This window comes from Podarcis filfolensis, assembly GCF_964270895.1.
Source record: "Podarcis filfolensis genome assembly, chromosome: 4".
NCBI classification, from domain to species: Eukaryota; Metazoa; Chordata; class Lepidosauria; order Squamata; family Lacertidae; genus Podarcis; species Podarcis filfolensis.
In genome coordinates, this window is record NC_139607.1 from 99,150,913 (window position 1) to 99,178,348 (window position 27,436).

Below are 27,436 nucleotides of genomic sequence, written 5' to 3' on the forward strand. Positions count from 1 at the left end.
TGGTTCAAAAGTTTATCTCCACACAGCCTTAAATCCACAGCTTAAGTCCTTAGTTTCTGACTCATTAGGGGAGGGGATTCTTGTTAAATCACATAAGAAAAAGGAAGGCAGGTTTCCCCCCCTCCCCCCTCAGTCATACCGTATCTTGACGTATCTTCTCATATTTTATTCTTGTCTTGTTATCAGAGATCTCTTCTGTCAGCAGTCTTTACTCCCCTTTTTCCTTGAAGCATGTGCAATTTATCTCGTCCAAATTGTTTCTTTTGAAGATGCTTGCAACTAGCAGCGCGAATCAGGGACGGCGTTCAGGAGTGCCGAAATCCCACAGGAGGGCTTTGTGCCTAGTGCCCCCACCCCCACAAATTCGGGGGTGGTATAGGGCACAGCAGGCAAGGGCCGTCCCCCCCACCATCCTGGGGGGGTTAAGGAGGCTAATTACCCCCATCATAGCCTCTAAATTACCTCATGTGGGTCGGAGAGATGTTATTGTTAGCCATCTTCCGATGCGCCACCTAGTGGCCCCCTCTTGTTGTTAACATTTTCCCCCCTTTCTTTCTAACCTCTGTAAATCTCCACAAGCGAGCTGAAATGAACATTGTTATCGTCCTGTGTGGATTTTCACATTGATCCAAAGGTCCTGTTCGAACGGCAGACGCCATTTCAGCATTTCCATAAAAAAATGGGCAGGGGCTCCTGCTGGGTCAACATGTTGAGAGAAAGTCCTGGATCAACCAGCTGGTTGGCATCCGTCTGTCTCAGGAGACAATGGAGGAGTGTGCCTTGCAGGTGAAGTCAAATTGCTGGAGAGTTGCAGCGCCTGCTGTGGCTGCAGAAACCGATACGGGATAGAGATGTTCTGTTGCAGCTGGGGCAAATAGAGGTGTCCGATTGTGCTGCTGCAGATGCGGCAGGGGGTTTCTCCTCTCTGCACTCCCCCCAGAGGTCATTCCTCCTCCAGTCACTGTTGTGGGTTGACTGGGAGCTGCCTGACTTAAGGGTAACTGACCAGTGAGACAGGATGATCTCTCCCACCAACAAAGGCAACCCGCAGCACTCATACTGGAGGCCAATCAGGTTGAGCTTATAACTCATTTTTGCTGCGTTAACAGCACCCAAATGACCCCTCTGGGGCACAAACCTGGGCAGTGTGTCTGGAGGTCCTGGGCTGCCAACCCCCTAATTACACAAGAGCTATAGGCTGACAGGCAAACTAGAGAGCTCAGCAGATCCTTGATCACTGAGATCCTCTGACGGGGGGCTTCTGGTGGTTCCCCATGCAGCCCCCGAGGTTCACTTGGCCTCCACTAGGGACCAAACCTTTAACATGGCAGGCTGTGTCCTGTGGAACTCCCTGCCAATAGACCTTCAGCAAGAAGCATCCTTGTCTTTCTTCAGACGCCTTCTGAAAACTGTACAGGCCTTCACCGTATGAATTTTTCTTTAAACCAATCAGAATTTACCAGTGTTTTAAATTACCGGTACGTTTTGCTGTATTTTGTCTGCTTAGCCACCTCTTTTTTTTTAATGAAAGAGCGGATTGCAAATTTCCAGATAAATAAATTAAAAGCAGGTGATGTGATGAACTGTCACAAGACAGAGGGCACCAGGTAAGCCTCAGAATCTCCTGGGAAGTGATGCTGACACAAAACCCCACACGTTAACCAGCTAAAAGAATATAGGTTTCACCACGCCAACCCCCTCTTGCCACCCCTTCTTTGCTTCCCCAGACTTAACGCTAATGTCCCACAACAAATGCAGCTGATCTGTAGAAAACACAGCCTGAAGAAAAGAGACAATGCACGTATTTTTGTAAACCAAGAAAATCTTTAACAAAAATTGTTTTAACGAAGAACCATCTCCTGGGGGAATCTTGCACCCTGTAATACACAACCTTAGCCAAGCTGGTACCCTCCAGATATTTAGGACTACGACTTCCACCAGCCCCAGCCAGCTTAAGGGAGGCTGTCCCAGGACAATGAAGCTGCCCTGACCCAGGAAGAATTTTGAAGGAGACTTGAGTGTGAAGCCACTGGGCAGGAATTTGACACGCTGGAACTTGGCTTCAACAAATTCTGGGAATAGTTGGCTCGCCACCCAAAGGGCTCACCCACACTTTCTCATCACCCCTATTTTAATGGTCTTGCTCCCCAATTAATTCCCCCAGGTCCAAAGGCTTTTCTTGATGTTGCCTTGCAAAAATCCGATCTTACCCACTGAACTGAAGCTCAGTTAAGCAAAATCTCTCTTTGCATCTTTTGCGCATCTGATAAGATCCGATTCAGCAGGCAAGGTCGAATATTCGCAAGGAAATGAGAAAAGCTCTCAGAGCCTGGGAAATCAACTGAGACATGACAGGATCAAACCAAAGAGAAAGTGGAGATGAAATATACTCCCGAGTCGTGTAGTGATTTCATGCTCTTTGCTGCAGCTTGTAAACAGTGAATGAATTTTCCCCCAAAACCTCTGGCTTTATATACATTATTTACGCAATGGGTCCCATGTGATTGGCTAGCTCTGCTTCCCTCCTGGAGCCTGATTGGGCTGCTCCTGCAGGCCAATCAGGTTGTTGCATTCTGGGATCCTACCTGCCTATTTTCCTAGGATCCAAGCTCAGTACATAACAGGGGATGAGTCCAAAGTTATTATCCCTCTTGCGGGGCTTGTTTTACTATTGCTTTTGCTACATCTGCCTGGTGATTAATCAGGAGAGGCATTTGTCCCTCCTCTAAAGGAACAGTGATCCTGCCCATGTTTATGTGACCCGGGAAATCTTGCTGGAGGGGTGGGATCAGAATTCAGGAAACGGAGCCCCCCCATTTTGACCCAGTCCTATAAAAACATCTGTGCCGTGTAGCATGGCCCAACTTTCCCAACATATTGGCTAAGAATCACCGGACCACAGGAGTACTCACTACCCATAAAAGATTTATTAAGTTTAGTTAATAACATCCATTTACTTGATTAACAAATTTAATGTAAGAAAGCTGGAGGCACACACACTGTATAATCTGTGCACAAAGTTGAAGCTATTGTAGAGCAATTTTGGGGGGTGGCTGCTCTCCCCCCCCCAAAAAAAAAATAATTGGTGACTGTTTGGGGAACTTCTGGTCCCAGTGATTCTCCGGCTGCTGGCTTGTGGCATGGCAAAATCAGACTGTTTCTTGCAGTGCCACCTGTTCTGCCACCCAAGCTCCACCCCCAAAGCACAACAGAAATCAACGTGGGTTGAAGGCTTGGTCAACTGCCAATAGCAGGAGCCCAACTCTAAGAATCATTTGCCTGCATTAAGTAACTCTTCACTGCCTTCCCATTCCTCTCAGTAAAAAGCCCTTGTGCCAGCTGGATGAATTACACATTATCTCTCATTGCCAAAGGATGTTGGCTTAAGAAAGGACACTGTGTTGTCCTGTGTGTGCACCTTGTACATCTCAGATAACGGGGCAGATTCTACAAGCATGACTTCCCTCTAGGCTGCTAAGGAAATGCCACCCTGAACTCTACAGCGGATCCCGGCTGAGAATGAAACAGATCGCTCCTCTTTGGAGGGAAGGCAGCTCAGGTCTCTGGCTCTCCTACAGGGTTCTCTTCTGGTGCCAGATCTATCACCACCTCTGGCACCCTCAGCTCCACCTGGAGTGGCCTCTCCTCAGCTTCCACCTCCAGCGGCCTCTCCTCAGCCTCCACCCCAGGCTGTCTCTCCTCCGCTTCCACCTGGGGCGGCCCTTCCTCAGCTTCCGCCTGTTGTCCCTCAGAGGGTTCCTGAGGCAACGGCGCGTCCTCTTCGGCAACGGCCCCATCCTGGTGCACAACAGCTTCCACAGGGGACCCCTGCCCAGAGCTGCCTGTATCGTTGTCGTAGCCCTGGAAGCTGCTGCGCACCTTCATGATGTACTTGTGGAGGACGCTGGCCCCGTCCAAGGGGTTGGCCGCTGTGCCGTTGGCGGCCACGGTGTGGCGCAGATGTTTCATCTCCGAGTGGAGGCGCACCACGGACTTGTTCAGCTCTGTCAAGCGGTTCCCCAGATCTGCGGACATTTACAATAGAGAGAATTTTTTTTAAAGACTGGGAACCGTTTAGGCTGTATCTACAGAAACACTGTAAAGCATGGGTAGGCAAACTAAGGCCCAGGGGCCGGATCCAGCCCAATCGCCTTCTCAATCCACCCCAAGGACGGTTCAGGAATCAGCGTGGTTTTACGTGAGTAGAATGTGTCCTTTTATTTAAAATCTCTGGGTTATTTGTGGGGCATAAGAATTCATTTATATATTTTGTTCAAAATATAGTCTGGCCCCGCACAAGGTCTGAGGGAAAAATCATAAACATTCAGCTTTCTCAGGATGAATGCATGAGAAACTGTTGCCCAAGAATGCAGCTTCTGCAGAAGACAGGTGTTGAATAGTGGGAAAGATGGATGAAGGGCACAGCTCTGTTGGATTCACAGCTCTCTATTGCAGCAGTTAGCACTGCACCTGGAATCAGACTGACTGCAGCCTAGCTGGCTGCTTTATATAATACGAAGTACAGTGGTACCTCAGGTTAAGTACTTAATTCGTTCTGGAGGTCCGTACTTAACCTGAAACTGTTCTTAACCTGAAGCACCACTTTAGCTAATGGGGCCTTCTGCTGCCGCTGCGCCACCAGAGCCCAATTTCTGTTCTCATCCTGAAAAAAAGTTCTAAACCTGAATAACCTGAATTTTATTTCTATCTACGCAGACAGAAAAGAATATACATCCTCTCTCTGTGAAAGCAGAGAGGCAACTGGTACAAAGAAACAGGAAACCAGTAATATCAACATCCGTTTCCCGTGACACTTCCAACAGTCTGGAATCTCTGGAATGTAAACAGAGTCTTGTGACTCCAAAGCACTGCACAGTGGCACAAACAGAAACCCAACACCCGGTTGCAGAAGTGTGGCAGGGAGGGTGGTGGGCAAGCCCTTCTGGACATGGCACCCCATCAGGATCCCCCTTCCGAGGCAACACTGCTTACCTTTCCTGCGGCTCTCCTCAAACTCACGCCGGGCCGTGTCGATGTAGCGCTGCACTAGCGCCTTAAGCACTTGGTGCCGGTAGGCAGCACGGCCCTCCATACGCTGGCCGCCCTCATCCGTGGAGGGGTTAGACTGGGGGGGCAGAAGGGCAGAGTCAGGGGGTGACAGGGTTCCCAAACAAGACATAGTAGGAGGGGGTAACACCTCCCGGAAGGGCCCTGGGGGGAGGCCTGCATCTGGAGGCTAGCAGGCAGGTGGTTGTGGCTACAAAGCACTCTGCGCATGCTTCAGCGTGCCCAGAGAGGCATGGCCTCCGAAATAATTAGTTGAAAAGCAAACAGATGCAAACAGATCCTTTATTACCGCGCTTTGCTTCACCTAGGTCGAGCTAAGATTATAATACTTCAGAATTTTGGGGAGTTCTACCCCCTTTTTTGAATTTTGGTCATTTAAGGTTTATGATTTTTCTATTTCCTCCTGAGGAAACTGAATCGTTCAGGGAAACGATGTTTGTAGCCGGCATCCTGTCAAGGCTTTGTTCAGTTTTAGGTTTTTCTAATTGTTTCCTTAAACGTTATGATTTTTATGATTTAGTTTATTTCCATAAGATAATATTTCTAGTTGATTACTTCTTGTTTCAGGGATTTTCACGGTATTTCATTTGTTTTGTGCGATTATTTGAAAAGCAGAAGACGACAGGACATTATGGCACCAGGAGCGCACAGGCTTTTTTGTACAGCACGGAAGCAACTTGGCCTATAAACTATTTTTAAATTGATGCAACAGTCTTTCATAAATGTCACCGAATGGAGCACAAGGGGCACTGGAACTGAAGCCGCAGGTTCCCAGCACCAGCCTCGCCACTGCCTCCCCCTCCCTCTGTCCCTCCTCACAGGCAGCAGTGGCTGCCCTGCCAAAAGCACTTCTAATGTGCTAGCTAGATGGTCTTCTCCCTCGCCACTCCCAGCACAAATCCAAAGGCTGAGGAAGAGAGCGCGACAGCCCACTGCAAGCAGAGTCCTCGGTGCAAGCAACACCCCCTTGAAACAGCCCCAAAGGGAACTTACAATGGTTGAGATGGGGGGGTATTTCTGCTGGCGCTTTGGTTTGTAACAGCACAAGGAGCGGAAGAGGCCCCTGGGAGAAGATGGGGGAAGAAAGAGGTGAGCTGAGAGGCCCGTGAACCAGGCTGACTGTAATGTTTATTATTATTATTACCAAATTAACAAAATTTACATGCTGATTACTTGACAAAAAACCTCTTCAGTGTTTTGCAAAGGACAAACGTCTGCTTCTGTATTGCCTAGAAAGCAAGTGAACCTATTTTCTAGGGACAATCGTGGATTTACAGAAGCCGTCCTGGTTTCTGACCTGATTTTGGAATGTCCCACTTTTCCTTAGGATGTCCCGATTTTCATTGGAGAAATGTTGGAGTGTATGGAGTTGCGTGACTGCCCTGAGCCAAGGAGATCAGTAACTGAAGGCAACCCTGCATAGGGAAGGTTTTTTTATGTTTAATGTTTAATGATGTTCTTATATAAGTTAGAAGCCCCACAGAGCAGCTGGGGCAACCCAGTCAGATGGGCAAGGTATAAATGTTGTTGTTGTTGTTAAATAGGATGTCCCTATTTTCATTGGAGAAATGTTGGGGGGTATGCAAGTCTGAGTAGTTTTCTACTTCATCTGCACCTTCTAGGCAGAGGTCTGAGCACTTTCCCCCTTCCTCCTCTCCTTTCCAAGGGAAAACATGCACATGCTTAGCGATAGATTGGAACCAATGGCAATCTGGGGACTAAATTGCTGCTTGCTCTGATTTCCCCCCAGGGGAAAGCAGCAGGAACAAGAGGATGTGTGGATAAGCCCTCAAGTATTGCTTAATAATATTTCGACGAAAGCATGGATTAGAAACAAATTTGACGTGTAAACAGAAATAAAGTCAGCAATCTTAAAACAATTATACAAACTAAAGTTCATTTTAAAATAACATAACTAAACCACCGAGCCTCTTGGGCTTGCTGATCAGAAGGTCGGCAGTTCGAATCCCCACGACAGGGTGAGCTCCCGTTGCTCGGTCCCTGCTCCTGCCCACCTAGCAGTTCAAAAGCACGTCAAAGTGCAAGTAGATAAATAGGTACCGCTCCAGCGGGAAGGTAAACAGCGTTTCTGTGCGCTGCTCTGGTTCACCAGAAGCGGTTTAGTCATGCTGGCCACATGACCCGGAAGCTGTACGCCGGCTCCCTCGGCCAATAAAGCGAGATGAGCACCGCAACCCCAGAGTCGTTTGTGACTGGACTTAACTGTCAGGGGTCCCTTTACCTTTTTTAATCCAAAAAAAAAAGTTTGGGTGGGTTCCAAAAATAATACAATGATGGTGGCCTCCTATTATGGGCTGTCAAATTCAAGGACTGGTTCCTGGCAAATGCAGAAGGAGCATTATGCTTGTAAAAGCAACGACAGTTCTGCAGAGAGGGGGCATATATAGAACATGCCATTTCATAAAGTAAGCTAGTCCTCTGCTGCCGAGGGCTAAGTTTAACCCAGAACTACCAGAGTCTCCCCACCTCAAGGGTCTCAGGAGCAGCCTGACAAATTACCTGACGGCGTAGAAGATGGACTTTGGTGACGGGATGATGTTGAAGGGCACTGGCAGCGTCAAGCCTTCTCTGAAGAAAGACAAGTAGAGCTTGGAGCGGGCAAACTTCCACTCCACGTCGGCATCGTTCTGAAGAGCACAGGAGAGAAGAGGCGGCAAGGAAGACTCCGGTAAATACGAGGGGTGGTATGCCCCACGGAGGACCTTAAGGTCCATATATAGCAACACCCTAGAGGTCCCAGGCCCTAAGGAAGTCAGATTAGCCTCAACCAGAGCCAGGGCCTTTTCAGCACTGGCCCCAACTTGGTGGAACGCTCTGTCTCAAGAGACCAGGGCCCTGCAGGATCTGATTTCTTTCCACAGGGCCTGTAAGACAGAGTTGTTCCACCTGGCCTTTGGCTTGGAATCAACTTGATCCCCTCCCCCTCTTTCCTTTCTCCTTCTATGATGGAACTCCTATTTGGGGACTTCCCTGGCTTTTTTCTGGCCCACGTAGGACCAGTCTGGATAGTTAGCCTTGGTGAAGACTTGACGTTTTCATCCCCAAAAAAGTTTTTGATTTGAGATTCTACTGAAATGAGACTGCATTTTAATGTTGTATTTAATTTTGTTTTTAAGTTGCATTTTAATCAATTGTTTTTATACCTGGTGTTAGCTGCCCCTGAGCCCGGTCTTGGCTGGGGAAGGCAGGGTATAAATAATAATAATAATAATAATAATAATAATAATAATAATAATAATAATTATTATTATTATTATTATTATTATTATTATTATTATATTTATCTATCTATCTATCATCTATCTATCTATCTATCATCTAGAGCATCTTTGCCGTGCTCTTCGGTCTAAAAAGATCATTAAGAAAAGAAAACAAACCCCCAGTCCTTGCCTTCAGGCTTACATAAGAACACAGGCAAGTGGTCAGACAATTGGTCCATCTGTCTCAGGATTCTTAACAGTGCCAGGCAATGGCTCTCTGGGGTTCCAGATTGGGGGGGTGGCGGCATTACTAGCCCTGCCTGGAGCTGCCCTTGGAGACTGAGCCTTTTGCACGCAAGCAGGTGTGCTACCTCTGAGCTGTGGGTCTTCCCTTAAGCCACAGGAACGCAGGGACCTACTTCATTCAGAGCCAGTCCTTTGAGTCCATCAACTCAGGGTTTCCCAAACCTGGGTCTCCAGCTGTTTTTTGGACTACAGCTCACATCATCCCTAGCTAGCAGGACCAGATGTGAACAGTAGTCCAAAAACAGCTGGAGACCAAGTTTGTGAAACCCTGAGCTAGCTTAATGACTGGCAGCAGCCCTCCAGAGTTTCAGACAGGGTTTGTGGGTGGGTGGGTGTCTTGCCTGGCCCTAGTTGGAGATTGAGCCTGTCACTTTCTGCATGCAGAGCAATTGCTCTACCACTGAGCTACCGTCTTTGAAATCCAGAATCAGCAGTGCAAGGGGGAGGCCCCGGGGAATCTGACCGAATAGCAATAGAGAGCCATTGTGCACCACCCAGAAATATGGTGGATATGGTGCACTGAGGTGCCTCTGTTGGCTACAAGTAGGGATGTGTCAGAGGAGCCCATTGAAAATGCAAATGGGAGTGGAAACCCCACACAATGGAATGGAAACCACCACACAAGGAAACACAAGTGGACATTTGCTCTTTTTTTCTTCCAGTCTATCTACAGCAGGCATAGGCAAACTCAGCCCTCCAGATGTTTTGGGACTACAACTCCCATCATCCCTAGCTAACGGGACCAGTGGTCAGGGATGATGGGAGCTGTAGTCCCCAAAACATCTGGAGGGCCAAGTTTGCCTATGCCTGATCTACTGTATTGTTTTTGATGTTTCCTTTCCACTTGGAATTAATTACCTAAGTACAGGCCACAGCAGACAGCAAGAGGAAGCTGATTTGTAGTGGAATGGAAACAGCCCTGAGTTGTGATGAACCCAGCACAAGACGGAAGTTGCTGCCTCCTCCCATCTCTAGCTGCAAGTCCCTGGAGAATGTAGAGCAGCCTTTCTCAACCTGTGGGTCCCCAGATGTTGTTGAACTACAACTCCCATCACCCCTAGCTAGCAAGGCCAGAGCTCAGGGTTGATGGGAGTTGTAGTCCAACATCTGGGGACCCACAGGTGGAGAACCGCTGATGTAGAGTGTGGATCTGGATCTGGAGATCCATCTCTCTGTTCCACACTTCCCAAACCCCGGTCCAATTCCAGTAGACGTAAGATGCCATGCAAAGGATAAGGCGGGTCCCTCTTACTCGCCTCCTGGTTCAGCACTCACCTCGATTTTCTGGAAGGACCTTGTAATCATGGCAATGAGCATGTTGAGGAGGACGACCACCATGACGATGGTGAAGACCCCATACAGCACCCTCCCCACCAGCTGAGCTACGAAGAAATTGGGCATGTCCACCACATCGTGTTTCTCCATCCCAAGCATGGTCCAGAAGAGGAACTGAAATGTCTCGTTGAAGCTGCAGGGGAGAAGGGATAGCAAGCTGAAACAGCTGGGGGTTTCGGGTCAGGGTACCCCTCTCCCACCAGGCTTCCTCCAGGGGACATGCTCGTTCAATGTTTATTTCAACATTCATCCTGATCTGCTTGCACAAAGCTTATGTAGAGGTTAGATTACTATATCCAGTCTTCATTGACCTTTCATTTTGATTTGCTTGTGGGGCAGTTATAGGACAAAGAGCATTCTGATACATGTGGGGTATTTACACGTCTTCCTCACTGCCAGATTTATGTATAAGCTAAACAAGCTCTAGCTTAGGGCCCCACTCTCTTGGGGGCCCCCAAAAAAATTAAAGGAAAAGAACCCCTGCATGTACATTTCCAAAATAGAAGATAAAAAACAAATAAAATAAAACCTACATACAGCAACAGTGTTTTGTTTTGTTTTGTGTTGTGTAGGCTCCTGTGATGTAAGTCATGGGCCCCGCCTGCTAGCCTGCTCCCTAAAATATCCCTGCTTTGCTCCTTTCTATATATAGGGTGCCTACATTCTGCTATTTATCATTATTAGTACTTTGCATCATATCTTTACACCTATTATTATTTCATGTTATAGCAAGTTTCTAGAGACTAGATTATGAGTCTTGGTAAATTGTGTTTCTAAAGGAACTTTTGTTGTTGCCAAATGCGAATGTGTTCGCATTATTAAGTTTGTTATGAATAAAAAATCATTTTAAGTTAGAGCTTAATAATTATTTCACTATTAATATACTTCTTCTTAATTGGTTTTCAGTTCAACAATTACTTTGATAAAATACATACTTTGTTATGTGCAAGTGGCTTTAGATACCTACTGGGTTCATAAACTACCATATAGCATATATTCAACACAAAAAGCAGCAACCATTTGTTGCTGACAAAGGACAGCTGGACATAGAAAGGGCCCCATTACCTCCAGTAGCTTAGGGCCTCATCAAACCTAAATCTGGTCTTCCTGCTACTGCAATTAAAGTTACTGCTTTCGCTGAGACACCTGTACTACAGGGGTTGGACTAGATGACCCTTGTGCCCCTTCCAGCTCTAAGATTCTATAATTCCATTATTTCCCTGCCACTTTCCAATCTGTAAAAAGCCACTTTCTTTCTTTTTTAAGTGGACAACAGAGCCCCTCAATTCATTCTAATTGTGCGCACCTGAAGTTCCAGCACACGTTTGAATCCCTCTCGTGAAATACTGACAGTCTGGGGGCGCCCACAGGCAACTCACCGGTTTTGCCATTTGAGCAGGTGGTGACACTGGATTTTGGGTTTTCTCCTGAGACCCAAACAGCTGAATTGCATTCAGCCTTGTTTTTTATACTATGCTGATTTTGTGTGAGCAGATTTCTTACTTTTGTGGAATATAAATTATGTAAATAACAATAAATGGGTATCTTAGACCGCTCCTGAGGCAGCCAAAGAGCTGCTACCTGACGACTGCTTCCTGCTATAGTTGCAAAGAGTCTGAGTGCCAAGATCAGGTCTAGGTAACCATCTTCAGCTCAAGAGCTTCTTTCCCCCTTGGGGATCCTTCTCAGGGGCTGCATTCCTGTGGTGGGCAGAGCTGGAGGGAAATGTGGCTGGAGCAATGGGTTTTGATCCTATCTTTGTTTGTGGGGGCCATACATAGATGGGGTTCCTGGGTGGTCTCCCCTTTTGAGTACTGACCAGGTTCAGAACCTGCTTGGCAAGGAGGTCAAAACACTGGACTTTGAGCCAGCACCCTGGACAATCTCCTAGCTGTCCAATCTCATCCTTTTTGGCCACCCTTGATGCCTCCAAGACAGCTGCCGTACCTCCCCAGCTTCTCCGAGTCTTGGTAGTGGACGTAGACGTTGTTCATCCCACACAGGAAGGCCGTCAAGATGATCACCATGATGAACATGAACCTGGAGAGGAGAAGAAGCACAAGGAAGCCAAAAAGCTAAAGAAAAGCAGGTCCTCTGTTGTTATAAGAATTCCTTTTTGGGGGGGGGATTTGATATCCCGCTTTATCACTACCCGAAGGAGTCTCAAAGCAGCTAACATTCTCCTTTCCCTCCCTCCCCCACAACAAACACTCTGTGAGGTGAGTGGGGCTGAGAGACTTCAGAGAAGTGTGACTGGCCCAAGGTCATCCAGCAGCTGCATGTGGAGGAGCGGGGAAGCGAACCCGGTTCCCCAGATTACGAGTCTACCGCTCTTAATCACCACACCACACTGGCTCTCATTCGAAGGTGCCAAATGCGAAGGTACCAAATATAAAATAAACGTTCATGAATGTACAAGGCAAACCCATACATAAGTATATAAACCATGTGTCTGATATAGTACCAGAGAGCAATCCTGAAACCATTTTGACTCTCCCAAAGGAGGGAGGAAATGGGGAAAGCCTTCCCTTTGTCTTTTTGCTTACAAATCCTGTCTTAAGGTCGTGTATTTGTGCATGAATAGGGCGAGCCTATGACCTGGGACTCAGGAACTGAAGTATTTACCATCACAAAAGAATGGCAAGGCTGCCCAGGTAAAGCAATCAGTGACCATTATCAGGTATCCTGGCAGACAGGATTTCTGCTGTAGACCGCCTCCTTCTGTGATGTATTTCTGCTGTAGACCCTCCTCCTCCTGTGATGTATGCATGATATTTTTGGGGGTGATCTTGAGCAACAGGGTGGGCAGTTTCAAAAGTCTATATAAGGGTTTGCGCACCATTGTTCTGGGTTCCTCCTCCCTCCTGTGTGTGGTGAGTGGGGACCCTGTTGCAAGAGTTTAATAAAGATCAGGCTCACTAGTCACTTTGCTTCACAATATTCTCTGGTTGGCCTCTGTTATTTTTTCCTATCGACAGGGAACCTACTTAAGGACTCTATGCAGGCTCTTGGATACCCCATAAGGGAAAAGAAGAAGGGTTTTTTCCTATAACAGCTATTATTGTTCTCAATTAGATTTCTCTAAAAATACAACATTAAAACCAGCAAAACCAAGTCAAGAGGCTAGGGCAGCATCCCACACACACACCTGATCATGTCGTCGATCATCTTGCCAATGGAGATCTGCAGAGTCCCCAAGGTTTCGTGGGCGGGCAAGATGTAAGCCATACGGGTGAAGCTCAGCATGCTGGTCACGGCAAACAGCACCTCGGCCATGAACTGGGGGTCTTCAGTGTGCCACTCCTGACGGTCTGGGTCACAAAAGGGAGGAGGGATGAGTGCCAGGTGACTTCTGTGTCAGGTGTCTGAAGCCTTTTCCTTTACTTTCTAAAGCAGGGGTCAGCAAACTTACCACGCCTTGGGCAGGTGTCTCCGGTGCCGATCACGTGGCGGGCGAGAGGGCAGGGGAGCGCGTGCCCATACGCGTGCGCACATGCTGTTTCCGGTGCACTTCCGGGTCGGAGGAGCACCGGAAATAGCTTGTGCGCATGTGCACGGGCCTCCTCCGACCCAGATGTGCACCGGAAATAACGCTTTGCGCATGCGCAAATAACACTTGCACATGCGCACAAGCTATTTCCGCTGCTCCTCCGACCTGGAAGTGGGCAGCCGCACAGCGCAGAGCCGGTAAGAGCGGGCGGCGGCAGCAGGTAGCAGGGGTCACCACAGGCCAGATAAACGAGTCCCTCGGGCCTTATCCAACCCGCGGGCCTTAGTTTGGGGACCCCTGTTCTAAAGGCTGCCTTCCCCGACTCCCGTCAGCCCCTGCCTGAGTGGCCATATTTTTCTTGGGCTGATGGGAGATGCAGTCCAAAATGTCTGGAGGGCAGCAGGGGGGGCAAGGCTGGGCGAAGGTCAGTGGGGACCTGGATCGTGTTTAATCATGTGACAGCAATTCCCAGTTTGTATCATGCTCTCCCAAAGGAAAAACAAACAAATCTTTCCCATTTGCACGGCAATATTATTTCAACAATGTGCAGGTGTGCACATTGTCTTGGAGGCAAATATTACAAGGGGCTCGGTTTGGAGCCAGGATTTCTCTAAATTAATGAAGAATTTTTTAAATGGCTGGAATTTCATGTCTCTCACATTTGTGACAAGCAAGAACTGAATTTAAGATGTAAAGAGAATGAAGAATTTTAGGAATCTTAGAAGAAACTGGTCGTAAGATCAGGCCAAAGGCCCATCTAGTCCAGCATCCTGTTCTGACAGTGGCCAATCAGATTCCCCAAAGGGAAACTCAATAGCAGGAACCAACTGAGTCTCCAAGCCCTGGGACTTCACACAGTGGAAGTGAAACATAGCCATTGTGGTTAATTGAAACTCACATGATCTCATGCAATCTAATGTCAAAGGGAAATGTGAATTTTACTTCCTCTATGCTGAACTTTCAAACAGGTGCACCAATGGAGCCAGTAAAAGGTCAAAAGGTAAAGGACGCCTGGACGGCTAAGTCCAGTCAAAGGCGACTATGGGGTTGTGGCGCTCATCTCGCTTTCAGGCCAAGGGAGCCGGCGTTTGTCCACAGACAGCTTTCCGGGTCATGTGGCCAGCAGGACTAAACCACTTCTTCTTCTTCTTCTTCTTTGTGTATATAATTTTTATTAAACTTTCTGCTTTACAATTTAAAGAACTCATTTTTACATCCTTAAGATATCAAAGGCTTGACTTCTTCTCTTTCCATGGTTCATTTTACATATCATAAATCCCTGCATATTTTACAAAAACTATACTATTCAGTATTCCATTATTGCATCCATCAAAACTGATTTACACTGCTGAATTTATCTTAATGCTTCCAGTGTTTTCAGCTGTACACCATTATTTCCCATATATTCAATAAACGTTTCCCAATCTTCTCTAGAGTAGGGAAGATTAGAGAAGATGACTAAACCGCTTCTGATGCAATGGGACCCCGTGACGGAAGCCAGAGCTCACGGAATCGCAACACAGAAGAAGGAACGAGATCCCAGCTTGTGGGAGGTGCTCACCCGCTTTTGTGTAGTAACGGCATTCTGCAGACTCCTTGTTATCCAGACAGAAAACACGGCCCTGGAAGAATATCAGGAGCCTGAGGACAAAGGAGGCCAAGTACATGCTGAGCATGACGATGTCCAGGAAGTTCCACCAGTCCAAGAGGTAGCTGCGGAAGCCCTCGATCCAAACCTCTTTGCACTCAAACCAGAAGAAACCTGGGGGAGGAAAGCACAGGGGATCAAAACCCACCACTGGCCACAGCTGGAGCAGGGGCAACCTTGGCTGGTCCTTGCCATGGCCCAGGGCTCTGGATCCCCATCCTTGGGGGAAGAGGCCATGGGTTCAGGGGACATCTTGGGCCACGAGGAGGAGTGCCACCGCCAGTCTGACCTGGGCCACACAGACCTGCCACCCATATCATGTGCAGCGAAGTCTCCCAGAAGTCTTGGTTCCGCCCCGAAAAGGTCTCGTTGTTGTACTCCAGCACCAGCGACTCTGCCAACAGGAAGACCAGGAACCAGACATACGAGGCCGAATGCAGAAGGAACTTGATCACGGGGATCTTCAGCATTTTGGCAGGCTAATGAGAGAAGTGGCACACAGCATGTTAGGAGAGGGCATGCGCCCCATAGATGCACATCAGCCTGCCTTAACCCGCTGCCTTCCAGGGTGTTTCGGACTATAACACCCACCAGCCCCAACCAGCTATGGTGATGTGCAAGTCTGGCATGGATAATGTCACAAAGGCCATTTCCGTTCCATCAAAAATATTAAGAAATCTGCATTTCTAAAAAAAACCAGAAGCATTTTTTACTTGGCACTATAGGTGAGGATATTAATAGACAGGATGTAAAATTGTTCTTATATGCAACAACAGTGGCAAGAGTATTTTTAGCCCAGAAATGGAAGCAAGAAGAAATACCGACGAAAGAGGAATGGCAGACGAAATTAATGGACTATGCAGAATTAGATAAAATGCCAGGAAGGATTCGAAACCTGCGGGACCAGAGATTTCCAGAAGATTGGAAGAAATATATGAACTATTTGAAGAGCAACTGTAATCAACAAATTATGCTAGTAGGACTACAAGAAGTTTTGTAAGGAGAAATATATGAAATATTGAAAAGAAGAGAAAGAAGAGAGACATTAGTTATGAGATTTAAATATAATAGTGAAAATAAGAAGTGTATATTAAGAGATAAGATTGGAAAATTTTCAGATTTGGTTGATGGAAGTAAAAAAAAAATGGATAAGATATAAAAGTATGTTTAATGACTCTTGAAAATTATATGTTAAAAAACTAATACAAATATGTTTTTTTAAAAAGAAATCCGCATAAATAGCAATTAACTACAATAGTCTTCCAGGAGTTAAACAATACAGACTGCAAAAAAAAAAAAAAAGCATGCTGGAAGAAGTATTCAGTAGGTACCCGGAGATCAACAAGAAGGACCCCCAAGCTGCCTACGGGCTGAAGAGGCCAAGACCACGTTGGCTGGGAAGAGGGCGGTGCGTTATGCCTGGACACAAACCACCCACCTTGGATCTGGGGGCCACGTAGTAGAGGAGGCACAGGAACGGCATCCCCATGAAGATGGAGCTGGAGATGAAGACCTTCCAGAGATTGGTGCTGCCCCGCCAGCTCTGCAGGCTCCCACACCAGATGGACGACAGCACTTGCTGGCAGATGGGGTGGGCGACAAACTGGGGGGGAAATAAGGTGGAAAGGTCTCTCCTGGATCAAAGCAAAGGTTTGGCACCCTGTGCAGGAGAACAGCCCACACACACTGCCTTAAATCCGGCACTTTGTGGCTTAGGGCCCTAGTATTTATGGGACCGCCTCTCCTGGTCTGCCCCGCAGAGGACCTTAAGGTCCATGAATAATCATAGTTTAGAGGTCTCGGGCCCTAAGGAAGTCAGATTATCCTCCACCAGGGCCAGGGCCAGGGCCTTCTCAGTGATGGCTCCGACCTGGTGGAATGCTCTGTCCCAGGAGACTAGGGCCCTGCAGGATTTAACTTCCTTCTGCAGGGCCTGTAAGACAGAGCTATTCTGCCTGGCTTTCAATCTGAATTTAGCCTGATCTTTTATTCCCCTTCCTTCCCTCCCCTTTTTATGAAGATTCCCCGCTCTGAGACCCCACAGCTAATTCTCCCCTGGTCTCCTCGCTGGCCCAAGTAGGACCAATGGTGATCATCTAATGTGATCATCTAGCCCTGGTGATCATCTAATGTTTATTAGATGGATTTCCCCCCTAAATTCTGAATTTATTATTCACGTTTTATACTGTATTTTATGCTGGTCTTTTGTTGCATCAATGAAGTGTTTTAAATCTGTTGTTAGCTGCCCTGAGCCTGGTTTTCTGAACGGGGAAGGGCGAGATATAAATAAAAAGCCCACCTGCTTCTGGTTGTAGTTGACAGCCAGGCGAAGTCTCGCCAAGTTGGGGATGCCCTCCTCAAAGGCCTGGTCATCGAGGTCCTCCTCTTCCTCGTCATTCGAGGAATCCGCCACGTCATTCAAGATGGCCGTCACCTCGCTCTGGTTGCGGCACATTCCCAGCAGCTCAAAGGCAAACTCCTGGCACAGCTGCTCCAGGGCCAGGTACTCGGGCTGGACGGGAGGACAAGGACAAGGCAGAGTCAAGGAAGGAAGGGTCTGGCTCCGACTCGGAAGGGCAGCACAAGGCCCTAGCCCAATTCTGAAGAGAACGGCTTTTCTGTGTGCAGAATCTGAATTGCCCAGATGCATAGCGTGGTCTACATGGACTCCCCACCCCAACTCCATCCTCTAAAAAGAATTAGGCTTGTGTTGTGAATATTGTAGAATTATAAAGCAACATGTTAGGGCTGAGGAACAACCGGTGGCCTTCCAGATGTTGTTGGACTCCCAGCCCACATGGCCAATGTTCAGGGGTGATGGGAGTTGTGGTCCACCAGTACCTGGAGGGCCGTAGATGTTCCCCACCTTGACCTACATACTTGGTGTGGCAAGAGACAGACCTTGAATTCGGGCTCCTTCTTGGAGAGGCGCTTGAGCTCTCGGCTGAGCTTGAAGGCCGTCAACATGGCGTCTTCGCTGGCGATGGAGAGGTGCGCCCGGCTGGCGATGCCCTTGTAAGTGTTGATGCGAGAAAGCGAGAACTTGAGCAGGTCAAACTTGCGGCCGTTGGAGCACTCCAGGCAGGAGCACGAGACCTTGTGTGGCCCCGGGATGGCGTGGCCCTTCTTCATGAGCATGTCCACGATTTCGTAGAGGTCCTTCTCGCAAGCCAAGGTGAGGGGCGTCACGCCCGGGGCAAAGCGGGAGTTGTCGATGGAGTTGTCAAACAAGGCCGAGGAGAAGGACTTGATGTCCATCTTGCGGCCTTTCTCCTGGTCCAGGCGGTCCAGCAGCAGCTTGACCACGGTGGGCTGGTTGGTATCCACGGCAACCAGCAAGGCCTCGTGGATCTGACGGAAGTCAAACTTGACAATGCGCAGCAGCGTCTTGGTGATCTCCTCGCCGCCCGTGCGGATGGCCAGGTTGAGAGCCTCTCGCCACGCCCGGTCCTCGGCCTCATCCAACTGCCTCAGGATCCCGTCGCTCACCTGCAGCAGCTGCTGGACCTTCATCAGCTGCCCGTCTTGGATGGCGTTGAGGAGGCCTTCCGGGAACTTCAACTTCTTGTTCACGATTTCTTTCCAATCGGGTTGCTAAGGGCGTGGATGGAAAGATAACAAGGGTCATTCTCAAAGCTGTGGGCTGTTGTTTAGGGTTTTCTAAAATGGACTTGAGAAATGCAAGATGTTTCTGCCCTTGGGGAATCTAGGTTTGCAAGGTGGCAGAAGAATCTGCATTGCAGTCTGCAAAAGTCTGCAAAAGGATTTTGAGAGCAATGAAGAACACTGACGCCTCTTGCAGGGATTGGCTGAGCTGCCCTAAGGGCAGGAGGTCAAGGTAGGATTCCCTGGGTGCCACTGGAAAGGAGCAGGTGTGGAAGCAGAGAGGCTGAGGAATGAATTAAGCGGAATCCTGTTTGTACACCACTTGTGCTGCTTGTGTGGCTCTGCTCATCTGGAGCGCCAGTGGCTGCCTCCAGAAGCGCTTTGCTTGTTTAGCCATTGCCATCGCTGTTCTCTTCACATTCCCCCTGGGCAAAGCAACTCTTTATTATTTACTGGTTAGATTCCCGTCACACTCCTCCTATCTATTGGTTTCAAAACAGTTTGCAGCAGTTTCCTCGAATGCAACCTACAAGTTCCCCAGGGGAGATGGCAGGCAAAGGGAGTGGGGTGCTTGCTAACAGCCGCTCAGAAAAGCTCCAGCTGCAAAGCTGAACTGACTGTGGCACCTCCCTTCCTATGCAGATTGGCCTGAGGGGTGCCTGCCTGCAAGGCTTTAATGGGGGTGGAGGAGAGCAAGGGAGGAAGCTGTCTCTCTATCAGGGTTTGCATTTCTTCAAGCCCTTTCACACCCAGAGAGTATCCAGCAGCACCCACTGGCCTGTTTCGTTAGGAATACATTCTTCACGAAACAGATAAGGTTTAAAAAAGCCTTCCAGAAGTTTCTGCAATGTGTGGGAGTGGCACTCCAGGCTTAATTGGTGTCAGGAAGGAAGATGAGTTTGCAATTTTGAGGGGGCAAGAGGAGAGCACACATTGTAAAGAGCTTGTAAATATTAGTACAGTGGACGCTCGGGTTGCGAATGTGATCCGTGCGGGACGCATGTTTGCAACCCGCAGCGTTTCCAACCCGCAGCAGCGCGGCTGCGCACGCACAAGTTGTAATTCGGGGCTTCTGCACATGCGCAAAGCACAATTTAGCGCTTCTGTGCATGTGCGACCCCCAAAACCCAGAATAATAATAATAATAATAATAATAATAATAATAATAATAATAATAATATCTTTATTGTCATTGCCCCCTCTCAGGGACAACGAAGTAACCCGTTCCGGTACTTCCGGGTTTCGGCAGGTCCGTAACCCGAAAAAACGCAAGCTGAAGCATCTGTAACCCAAAGTATGACTGTAGCTTAAATGCTTGTATACTCAAATGCTTGCATAACGTAATTTCTTAACAGTGCATTCGAGTGTGACTACAGTTCTTGTGGTCTGCCACCAGGGAAGCTGTGCTAGGCACTTTGGGAAGTGGTTGTAGTCAGTAACTTTTAAAGTATTATGTTTAGGCATGTTCTGGGGCAGCAACATTGCACACGTGCATGGAGGAACGTAGGCAGAGCATCACAAGTGCACAAGCCCCACCAAATGGCCCCTTTCAGCTTTGACTTTTTATTTTTTAAAAATAGTATTGAATCACTGACGGGCTGCAAAAGGGACACCTGAAAGGGGTGGATCATCTGTGGTGGTGGAGACTAGGAGCAGAGACAAAGGGGGGGGGAGCAGGAAGCTGTCAGGTATGGTAGCTAAAAAAAATGAGGCTGCAGGACCCTGTGACTCTCACTCAGAACCTAAAGACAGAAGGAGCCTTTAGCTGACGCAGGAGGTGGGCAGGAAGCTGCCTCCTCTTTTATTGAAAGTCTCCAGCAAATAAATTTATCAATAATTCCATGGATTACCACCAAGTGAAGACTGCAGTAGCAGCAGCAGCAGCTCACCTCCCTTCTGGCTGGTTCGTTTTCCGCCCTGCACCCTGGAGAGGGCTGAGACCTTTCCCTGGTGGGGCAAAATGTAAGCTTGCCTCTCCGCAGTTCAGAAAATCTAGCAGAGATTTATTTTTATCACATGTGGTGGGATTGGAGTGAAATTAAAAAATTCTGGGAAATGATATACAATGAATTGAAGAAAATGTTCCAATTAACATTTGTAAAAAAACCTGAAGCATTTTTGTTACGGATTGTAGGAAAAGACCTGCCAAGTAAACTGAACATATTCATGCATGCGACAACGGCGGCAAGAGTCTTAATAGCAGAAGGATGGAAGAATGAAGAAATCCCGACCAAAGAACTGTGGCAAGGGAAATTGATGGACTGTGTGGAACTGGCGAAATTGACGCGCAAACTCCGTGATAAGGACAACTGTGACTTTAAAGAAGAATGGGAACCTTTTACAAAGTACTTAAAGAAACAACAAAATGAACTGGACTCCTCGGCAGGTTTTGAATAAACAAACACAAATTTATTATTAGTAACATATACAGTGGTACCTCGGGTTACATATGCTTCAAGTTACATACGCTTCAGGTTACAGACTCTGCTAACCCAGAAATAGTGCTTCAGGTTAAGAACTTTGCTTCAGGATGAGAACAGAAATCGTGCTCCGGCGACGCGGCAGCAGCGAGAGGCCCCATTAGCCAAAGTGGTGCTTCAGGTTAAGAACAATTTCAGGTTAAGAACGGACCTCCGGAACGAATTAAGTACTTAACCCGAGGTACCACTGTAGACAGATAATTTAAAGATCTTTACAATTTTATAATATGCAGAGAATAACGTGTGCTGAAAAACCAGAGAGAGGAGCTGAGGGAAGTCTGGGGGGGGTCTTGGGGAGGGGAAAACAGGGGGGGGTGAGGATGATATGTCTTTGATAAATTGTTATGCTGAAATTCTTAATGAATTTTTTTTTTTAAAAGGTAGGAAAGGAAATCTAGCAGAGAAGCAGCAGCCAACAGTAGAAAAAGTCACCCAAACCAAAAGGGCATATCTATCTATCTGTCTGTTTGTCTGTCTGTCGGTCTGTCTATCACATCGTGGAGCCCCCCTCCCCGCTCTGCACTCACCGTGATTCCATCGAACTCCAGTGCCATCTTGCCCAGGGCAGCTCCTTACAGGTGTGTCTGGCAAGGGATGCTCCAGGTCCTTCTCCTTCCAGCAGAACGAAACCGGGGAAGGCCTGGCCGAAAAGAAGGTGTCCTGCTTCTCCTCCAGGCTTTCCTCTCCAGCCCTCTGCCTTTGCGGATCTCTTGTTTTTCCCTGGCAGGCGCAGGAGCAGCACAGTGGGGCCCACCTGCCCACCCCCCAGGGGACTGGGTTGCCACATGAACGCCATGGGCAGCCTCCAGCAAGGCCTCACCCTGCTCCCCCAGGAGCCTGGGCTGTTTGTCACCGCAGCCGGTTCCTGCTCTCAGCTCCCTCCTCCCTCCCTGCCTCCCTCCCTTTGCACATCTGCCCTGATAGCCCCCAGCCCCCTCCGTCTCTCTTTCCTTCTCTCAGACCAACATGGAAGGCAACTGGGGTGGCAGAAAGGGGGACGGCTGGAGAATGGAGCCTTGAATGGATGGCGCAATTCTCTCCTTTCGTGAGTTCCTTTCCAGGTAATTCACCGGCTGGGTTCTCTTTTGGAACCAGGTGTATTGCACTGTCAGAAACTCTGCGCTCCGTAGCTTGAACTATGAGGATCTCCAGAGAAATGGTCCTGCCACATCAGTTAAAAGCTCTTTTTAATGTTGGTCTGGTCTAGTAGACAGCAAATTGTTGGCAACATACTCCTAAAATCCCCACTCAGCGGTCTCATGGGGGATAACATTGAACCCTAAGGAACCCCACAGTGAAGGATCCATGGGGCCAAGCATCACCCTCTGGAAATGACCATCCAAGTAGGACCAGAAGAACCGCAAAGCGATGCCACCCACCCTTAACTCAGACAGCTGCTCCAGAAGGATGCCATGGTCGTTGGCATCAAAAGCCACTGAGAGGTCGAGGACACATTTCTCTTGCCTCTCTCCCTCTTTAATTCTTTATTAGTTTTAAAAACAAAACAAAGACTTATAAGACTTATGATTATTTGGTTCTATGTTTTCAAGAGTATCCATCAAGAGTGCCTATTTTGTGACTTTCAGAGATTTATAAGATTTCTCTTTATTTGGTTTTGCAGTGGGTGCATATTTCATATATTTCATACCGTTCAATGTTCTGTATAGATTGTATAAAGAGTTTATATTGATATTGCATTGTTGTACTTGGTCATCGTGTTGCCTTGGATATTACTGATAATTGTTTGCAACACAGGGGTTTAATTGTGTGGCTACTAATTCTAACACGACTTCCAACCCCCCCATTGTGCTTCCTAAGTTTCATTTTACAGCTGCACACTTAACTTTCTCTCTCCTAAATTATTTTGTTATGTTAATTCTGTAGTTAATTCATGCAGAAATCAATCCAAGAATTTATGTTGTTACAACGTTCTTTAAAATATTCTCTGCAAATATTCCAGTCTTTATTAAATAGTTGATCTGTATGGTCTCGGAATCTTGCTAGTTCTTCATATTCTAACATTTTATTTTGCCAATCTCATTTTGAGGGAGTAGAATCTCCTTCCCGTACCTTAGCATGCACAGTGTTACTTTTCTAGAAAAAGAGGTGCCAGAACTCACCATGAACACCTCCCTCATTCTCTTAGGATGGCAGTGGCAGCGCCCTTCTGGGAAGAGATGGGACTTGCCTTTATGAACTCATGGGAAGATGAAACAGCCGTTTTCCAATTTAGGGGACTTCTTATGTGGATGCTGGAAGCAGTGAGATATTCTCTGGACCAAAATAAGAAGACACTACAGGACTTAAACCTCTTGTTGTAGTACAAGAATAGGTGGACTCTGGCTTTTACAGAAAAGAATAACCCACAATAATAATAATATTATTATTATTATTATTATTATTATTATTATTATTATTATTTACTCAGACCCCACCCATCTGGGCCACTCTGGGCGGCTTCCAACAGGAGATTAAAAATACATTAAAACTTCAGTCATTAAAAAACTTCCCTAAACAGGGCTGTCTTCAGATGTCTTCTAAAAGTCAGATAGTTGTCTTATTTCCTTGACATCTGATGGGAGGGCGTTCCACAGGGCAGGAGCCACTACCGAGAAGGCCCTCTGCCTGGTTCCCTGTAACCTCACTTCTCACAATGAGGGAACCACCAGAAGGCCCTCGGCGCTGGACCTTGGTGTCCGGGCTGAACGATGGGGGTGGAGATGCTCCTTCAGATCTACTGGGCCCAGGCCATTTAGGGCTTGAAAGGTCAGCACCAATACTTTGAATTGTGATCAGAAATGTCCCAGGAGCCAATGTCGTTTCTAAGGGAAAGGAAGACCTGGAACCAGAGCCAGTCAAGGGCATTTTGCCGCTTAAGGCAAAGCAGGTGGTGTTGCCACCCCACAGCTGTCCCCCCACCCGACCCCCGCAGTGGGGGAGAGAAAAGGAGGCCAGAGAAGAGGAGGCAGCAGGAAATAAATGCAGAATGCGGCCTCTTTGGGGTCTGGATATGCCGTCCTTCCCAACCGTCTCCCAGCCTGCCACATATAAGGTCACTGCTTATGTGGTGTAGTGGTTAAGAGCGGTGGACTCGTAATCTGGGGAACCGGGTTCGCTTCCCCGCTCCTCCACCTGCAGCTGCTGGGTGACCTTGGGCCAGTCACACTTCTCTGAAGTCTCTCAGCCCCGCTCACCTCACAGAGTGTTTGTTGTGGGGAAGGAAGGGAAGGGAGAATGTTAGCCGCTTTGAGACTCTTTAGGGTAGTGATAAAGCACGATATCAAATCCAAACTCCTCCGCCTCCTCCTCCTCCTCCTCCTCCTCTTCTTCTTCTTCTTCTTCCTCACCCCGTCTCATGGGCATTTCATTTCATACATTTCAAATTCAGATGAACAAAATGCTCTTCCCCCATCAAATTGCAAAAATTGACTTTCATGATGTGTTGCTGCTTTTATTTTTCAACACTCTATGCTCTCTATTTAGAAAATACAGTCTTTGTACCTCCTCCTTGTTTTGTAACTCCCATGTTTTCCTTTTGTTTGTTTGTCTGTACTTTTGATTTTACATTAATAAAAAAAGATATTAGCTAAACAAACACCGGACCACAGGAGTGCATATTACCCATATCATATTTATTAAGTTTAGTTAATAACATCCATTTACTTGATTAATAAATTTAATGTAAAGAAGCTGGATATACACACACTGCATAATCTGTGCACAAACATGCAGTTATTGTACTACAATTTTTTTGGGGGGGAGGCGCTCCTCTTAGTGACTGTTTGGGGGACTTCTGGCCCCAATGAGACCTAAAAGCATTTTGTGGCAGTCAAGGAATCTGAGGAAGAAGCCCTGCATCTTTCCAACTCTCCGGTCGCTGGCTTGTGGAGGACGGTCAGGGACTGCCAGAGTAGGACTGGTGTTTTGCAACTGCCACCTCCCTTCCCGTCTTCACTGCGCTGATTCTAACCCCATCCTGCGTAGGCTTCCTCCATTTCACCACCACCCCGACCCAGATGTTTACACTTTGTAGGCCAGGTGGGCCCCATATACTGGGGGCAGCTGTTACTGTGGCCTCGTGGAATCTTACGAACCTCCATCTAAAATCTTAAGCAGAACAGAATTCAAAGTGGGTTGAAGGTTTAGCAAAATGCCAATAGCAGGAGTCCGGCTTTTGGGGGGCTTTAGAAAGTACAGTGGTACCTCAGGTTAAGTACTTAATTCATTCCAGAGGTCCGTTCTTAACCTGAAACTGTTCTTAACCTGAAGCACCACTTTAGCTAATGGGGGCTGCCGCTGTGCCACCAGAGCACAATTTCTGTTCTCATCCTGAAGCAAAGTTCTTAACCCGAGGTTCTATTTCTGGGTTAGCGGAGTCTGTAACCTGAAGTGTATGTAACCTGAAGCGTATGTAACCCAAGGTACCACAGTCTTCTCATTCTGCTCATAGCTGTCAACTTTCAGATTTGAAAATAAGGGATCAACAGCCTCACCTCTCCCGGAGATAGTCTACGGGATATCTAACAATCCGGGATAGCAGCGGGAAGCAGCAGGAAATGGCACTCAAATAAGGGAATTTCCCGCAAAAAAAGGGAAGGTTCACAGCTATGGTTCTGCTCAGTAAAGAGCCCTCATGCCAGATAAGTGAAATACACATTCTCTCACTTGGCAAAGGATGTTGGCTTAAGAAAGGACACTGTGTTGCCCCTTGGACATGTCAGAAACGGGGCAGACTCTACAAGCATGACTCCCCGCCCCCTAGGCTCCTACGGAAACGTCACCCTGAACTCTACAGCAGATCCCGGCTGAGAATGAAACAGATCCCTTGTCTTTGGAGAGAGGGCAGATCAAGTCTCTGGCTCTCCTACAGGGTTCTCTTCAATTGCCACCTCTACTTCCACTTGGGGTGGCCTCTCCTCAGCTTCCACCTCCAGCGGCCTTTCCTCAGCCTCCACCCCAGGATCCTCCGCTTCCACCTGGGGCGGCCCTTCCTCAGCTTCTTCCTGTCCCTCAGAGAGTTCCTGAGGCAACGGCGTTGCGTCCTCGTTGGCAACGGCGCCATCCTGGGGCAAGGCCGCGTCCATGGGGGCTGCCTGCTCAGAGCCGCCTGCTCCATTGTCGTAGCTCTGGAAGCTGCTGCGCACCTTCATGATGTACTTGTGAAGGACACTGGTCCCGTTCAAGGAGTTGTCTGCCATGCCATTGTCGGCCACGGTGTGGCGCAGCTGCTTCATGTCGGAGAGGAGGCGCAGCACAGACTTGTTCAGCTCTGTCAGGCGGTTCCCCAGATCTGTGGGCAAAAAGTGTGGGATGTGATCCGTGAGAGGCAGTCAAGAACAACATTCCTTGTAATGCTAGAGAGGACATGCGAGGGAATGTTTGGTCCAGCCAGTCGGAACTTTCTGTTCCTCCTGGCTGGAGCATCCTTCCTTTTGCATGTGATAGAAGGTGGGCATGACCTAACCTGTCCAGGTAACAAAAGGACGAGTCACGCAGCACACCTCTCTCTGTTTCACTTCCTTCTTCGTTTGACCAGCTTCTAGCTAGGACTGCTCTGTTAGCTCTCAGCTAGCAGAAGCACTGGGATTATTCCCCATATGAGGTAGATCTACAGGTACATATTTGTAACTAAGTCTGCCTTCAGGAATCCAGCTGTAAACTGATGTGAGTAAACTTCTTTTATTGACTTTGAATAAGAGTGTTGCGTTTTTCACTGGTGGAGTAATGGGGGTGTGGAGGGAGCAGTTCACCCCCGGCATCACTATTCCAGTAGGGTGCCATCACAGCGCCCCTCCCAGTCACATGCTGCACCGCCCCCGCTGCCCCCCCGTGCGCCAGGTGGCACATCACACCCCAGAATGTGAGTCACACCCCTTCGGGAGGCGCGCCATGCCCTTGTGGGCAGCATACCATGCCCCCAGGATGCGTGCCATGCCCCCAGGAGGCGCCAGCCACAACCCGCCTGCTCTCCGCCCCCGGTAGCGGGGCAAGTAGTTTTGCCACTGGCGTCTTTATTCTTTTAAGAGGTATTCAAGTGAACTTACCGGGAACGTACAATTCAATCATAGACAGGCTGAATTATATAACAGTGAGAGGCTCACACGAGCCTGCAACCAGCTATCTGCTGTGCATGTAAAAAGGGGGATGTAAACTCTGCTAAGTAAAGGAACCAGAGAGCGCAAAGTAGGAAGGATATAAATAAACAATATATCCTCTCCTGCCACCCTGAACATTCCCACCAAAAGGACACAAAAGAGGGAGCCCTCGTGGGGATGAGATTCTG

General features: G+C 48.0%; 2 protein-coding genes and 1 long non-coding RNA gene across 5 annotated transcripts in view; 1 reads left to right on the forward strand and 2 right to left on the reverse strand.

The window, feature by feature from the left end:
* Window positions 1–2,920: 2,920 nt before the first annotated feature.
* On the reverse strand, window positions 2,921–21,880 carry LOC310760691 (short transient receptor potential channel 2-like). Of its 2 annotated transcripts, XM_083609671.1 has the most exons (13): window positions 21,681–21,880; window positions 17,969–18,661; window positions 17,367–17,579; window positions 16,506–16,670; window positions 15,372–15,546; window positions 14,981–15,181; window positions 13,078–13,240; window positions 11,877–11,969; window positions 9,870–10,062; window positions 7,588–7,715; window positions 6,061–6,130; window positions 4,993–5,125; window positions 2,921–4,025 (listed from the first exon to the last, which is right to left on the reverse strand). In XM_083609671.1, the coding sequence occupies exons 1-13, from the start codon at window positions 21,705–21,707 to the stop codon at window positions 3,556–3,558; spliced, it is 2,724 nt and encodes a 907-aa protein (XP_083465797.1). In that variant the 5' UTR covers window positions 21,708–21,880; the 3' UTR covers window positions 2,921–3,555. The 2 variants fall into 2 exon arrangements, with proteins under 2 accessions (XP_083465797.1, XP_083465798.1); XM_083609672.1 differs by lacking the exon at window positions 16,506–16,670.
* LOC310761010 lies at window positions 7,698–9,847 on the forward strand. The gene is made up of 3 exons (XR_014547180.1): window positions 7,698–7,756; window positions 8,411–8,509; window positions 9,470–9,847. It is a non-coding gene; the product is annotated as an uncharacterized lncRNA (long non-coding RNA).
* Window positions 21,881–25,584: 3,704 nt separating the features above from the next.
* Window positions 25,585–27,436, reverse strand: part of LOC310760690 (short transient receptor potential channel 2-like) — a 25,513-nt gene continuing 23,661 nt past the window's right edge. For both annotated transcript variants that reach the window (XM_083609669.1, XM_083609670.1), the window contains exon 13: window positions 25,585–26,443. In XM_083609669.1, the coding sequence (XP_083465795.1) occupies window positions 26,001–26,443 (443 nt within the window). In that variant the 3' untranslated portion in view covers window positions 25,585–26,000. The remainder of the gene's footprint in view (window positions 26,444–27,436) is intronic.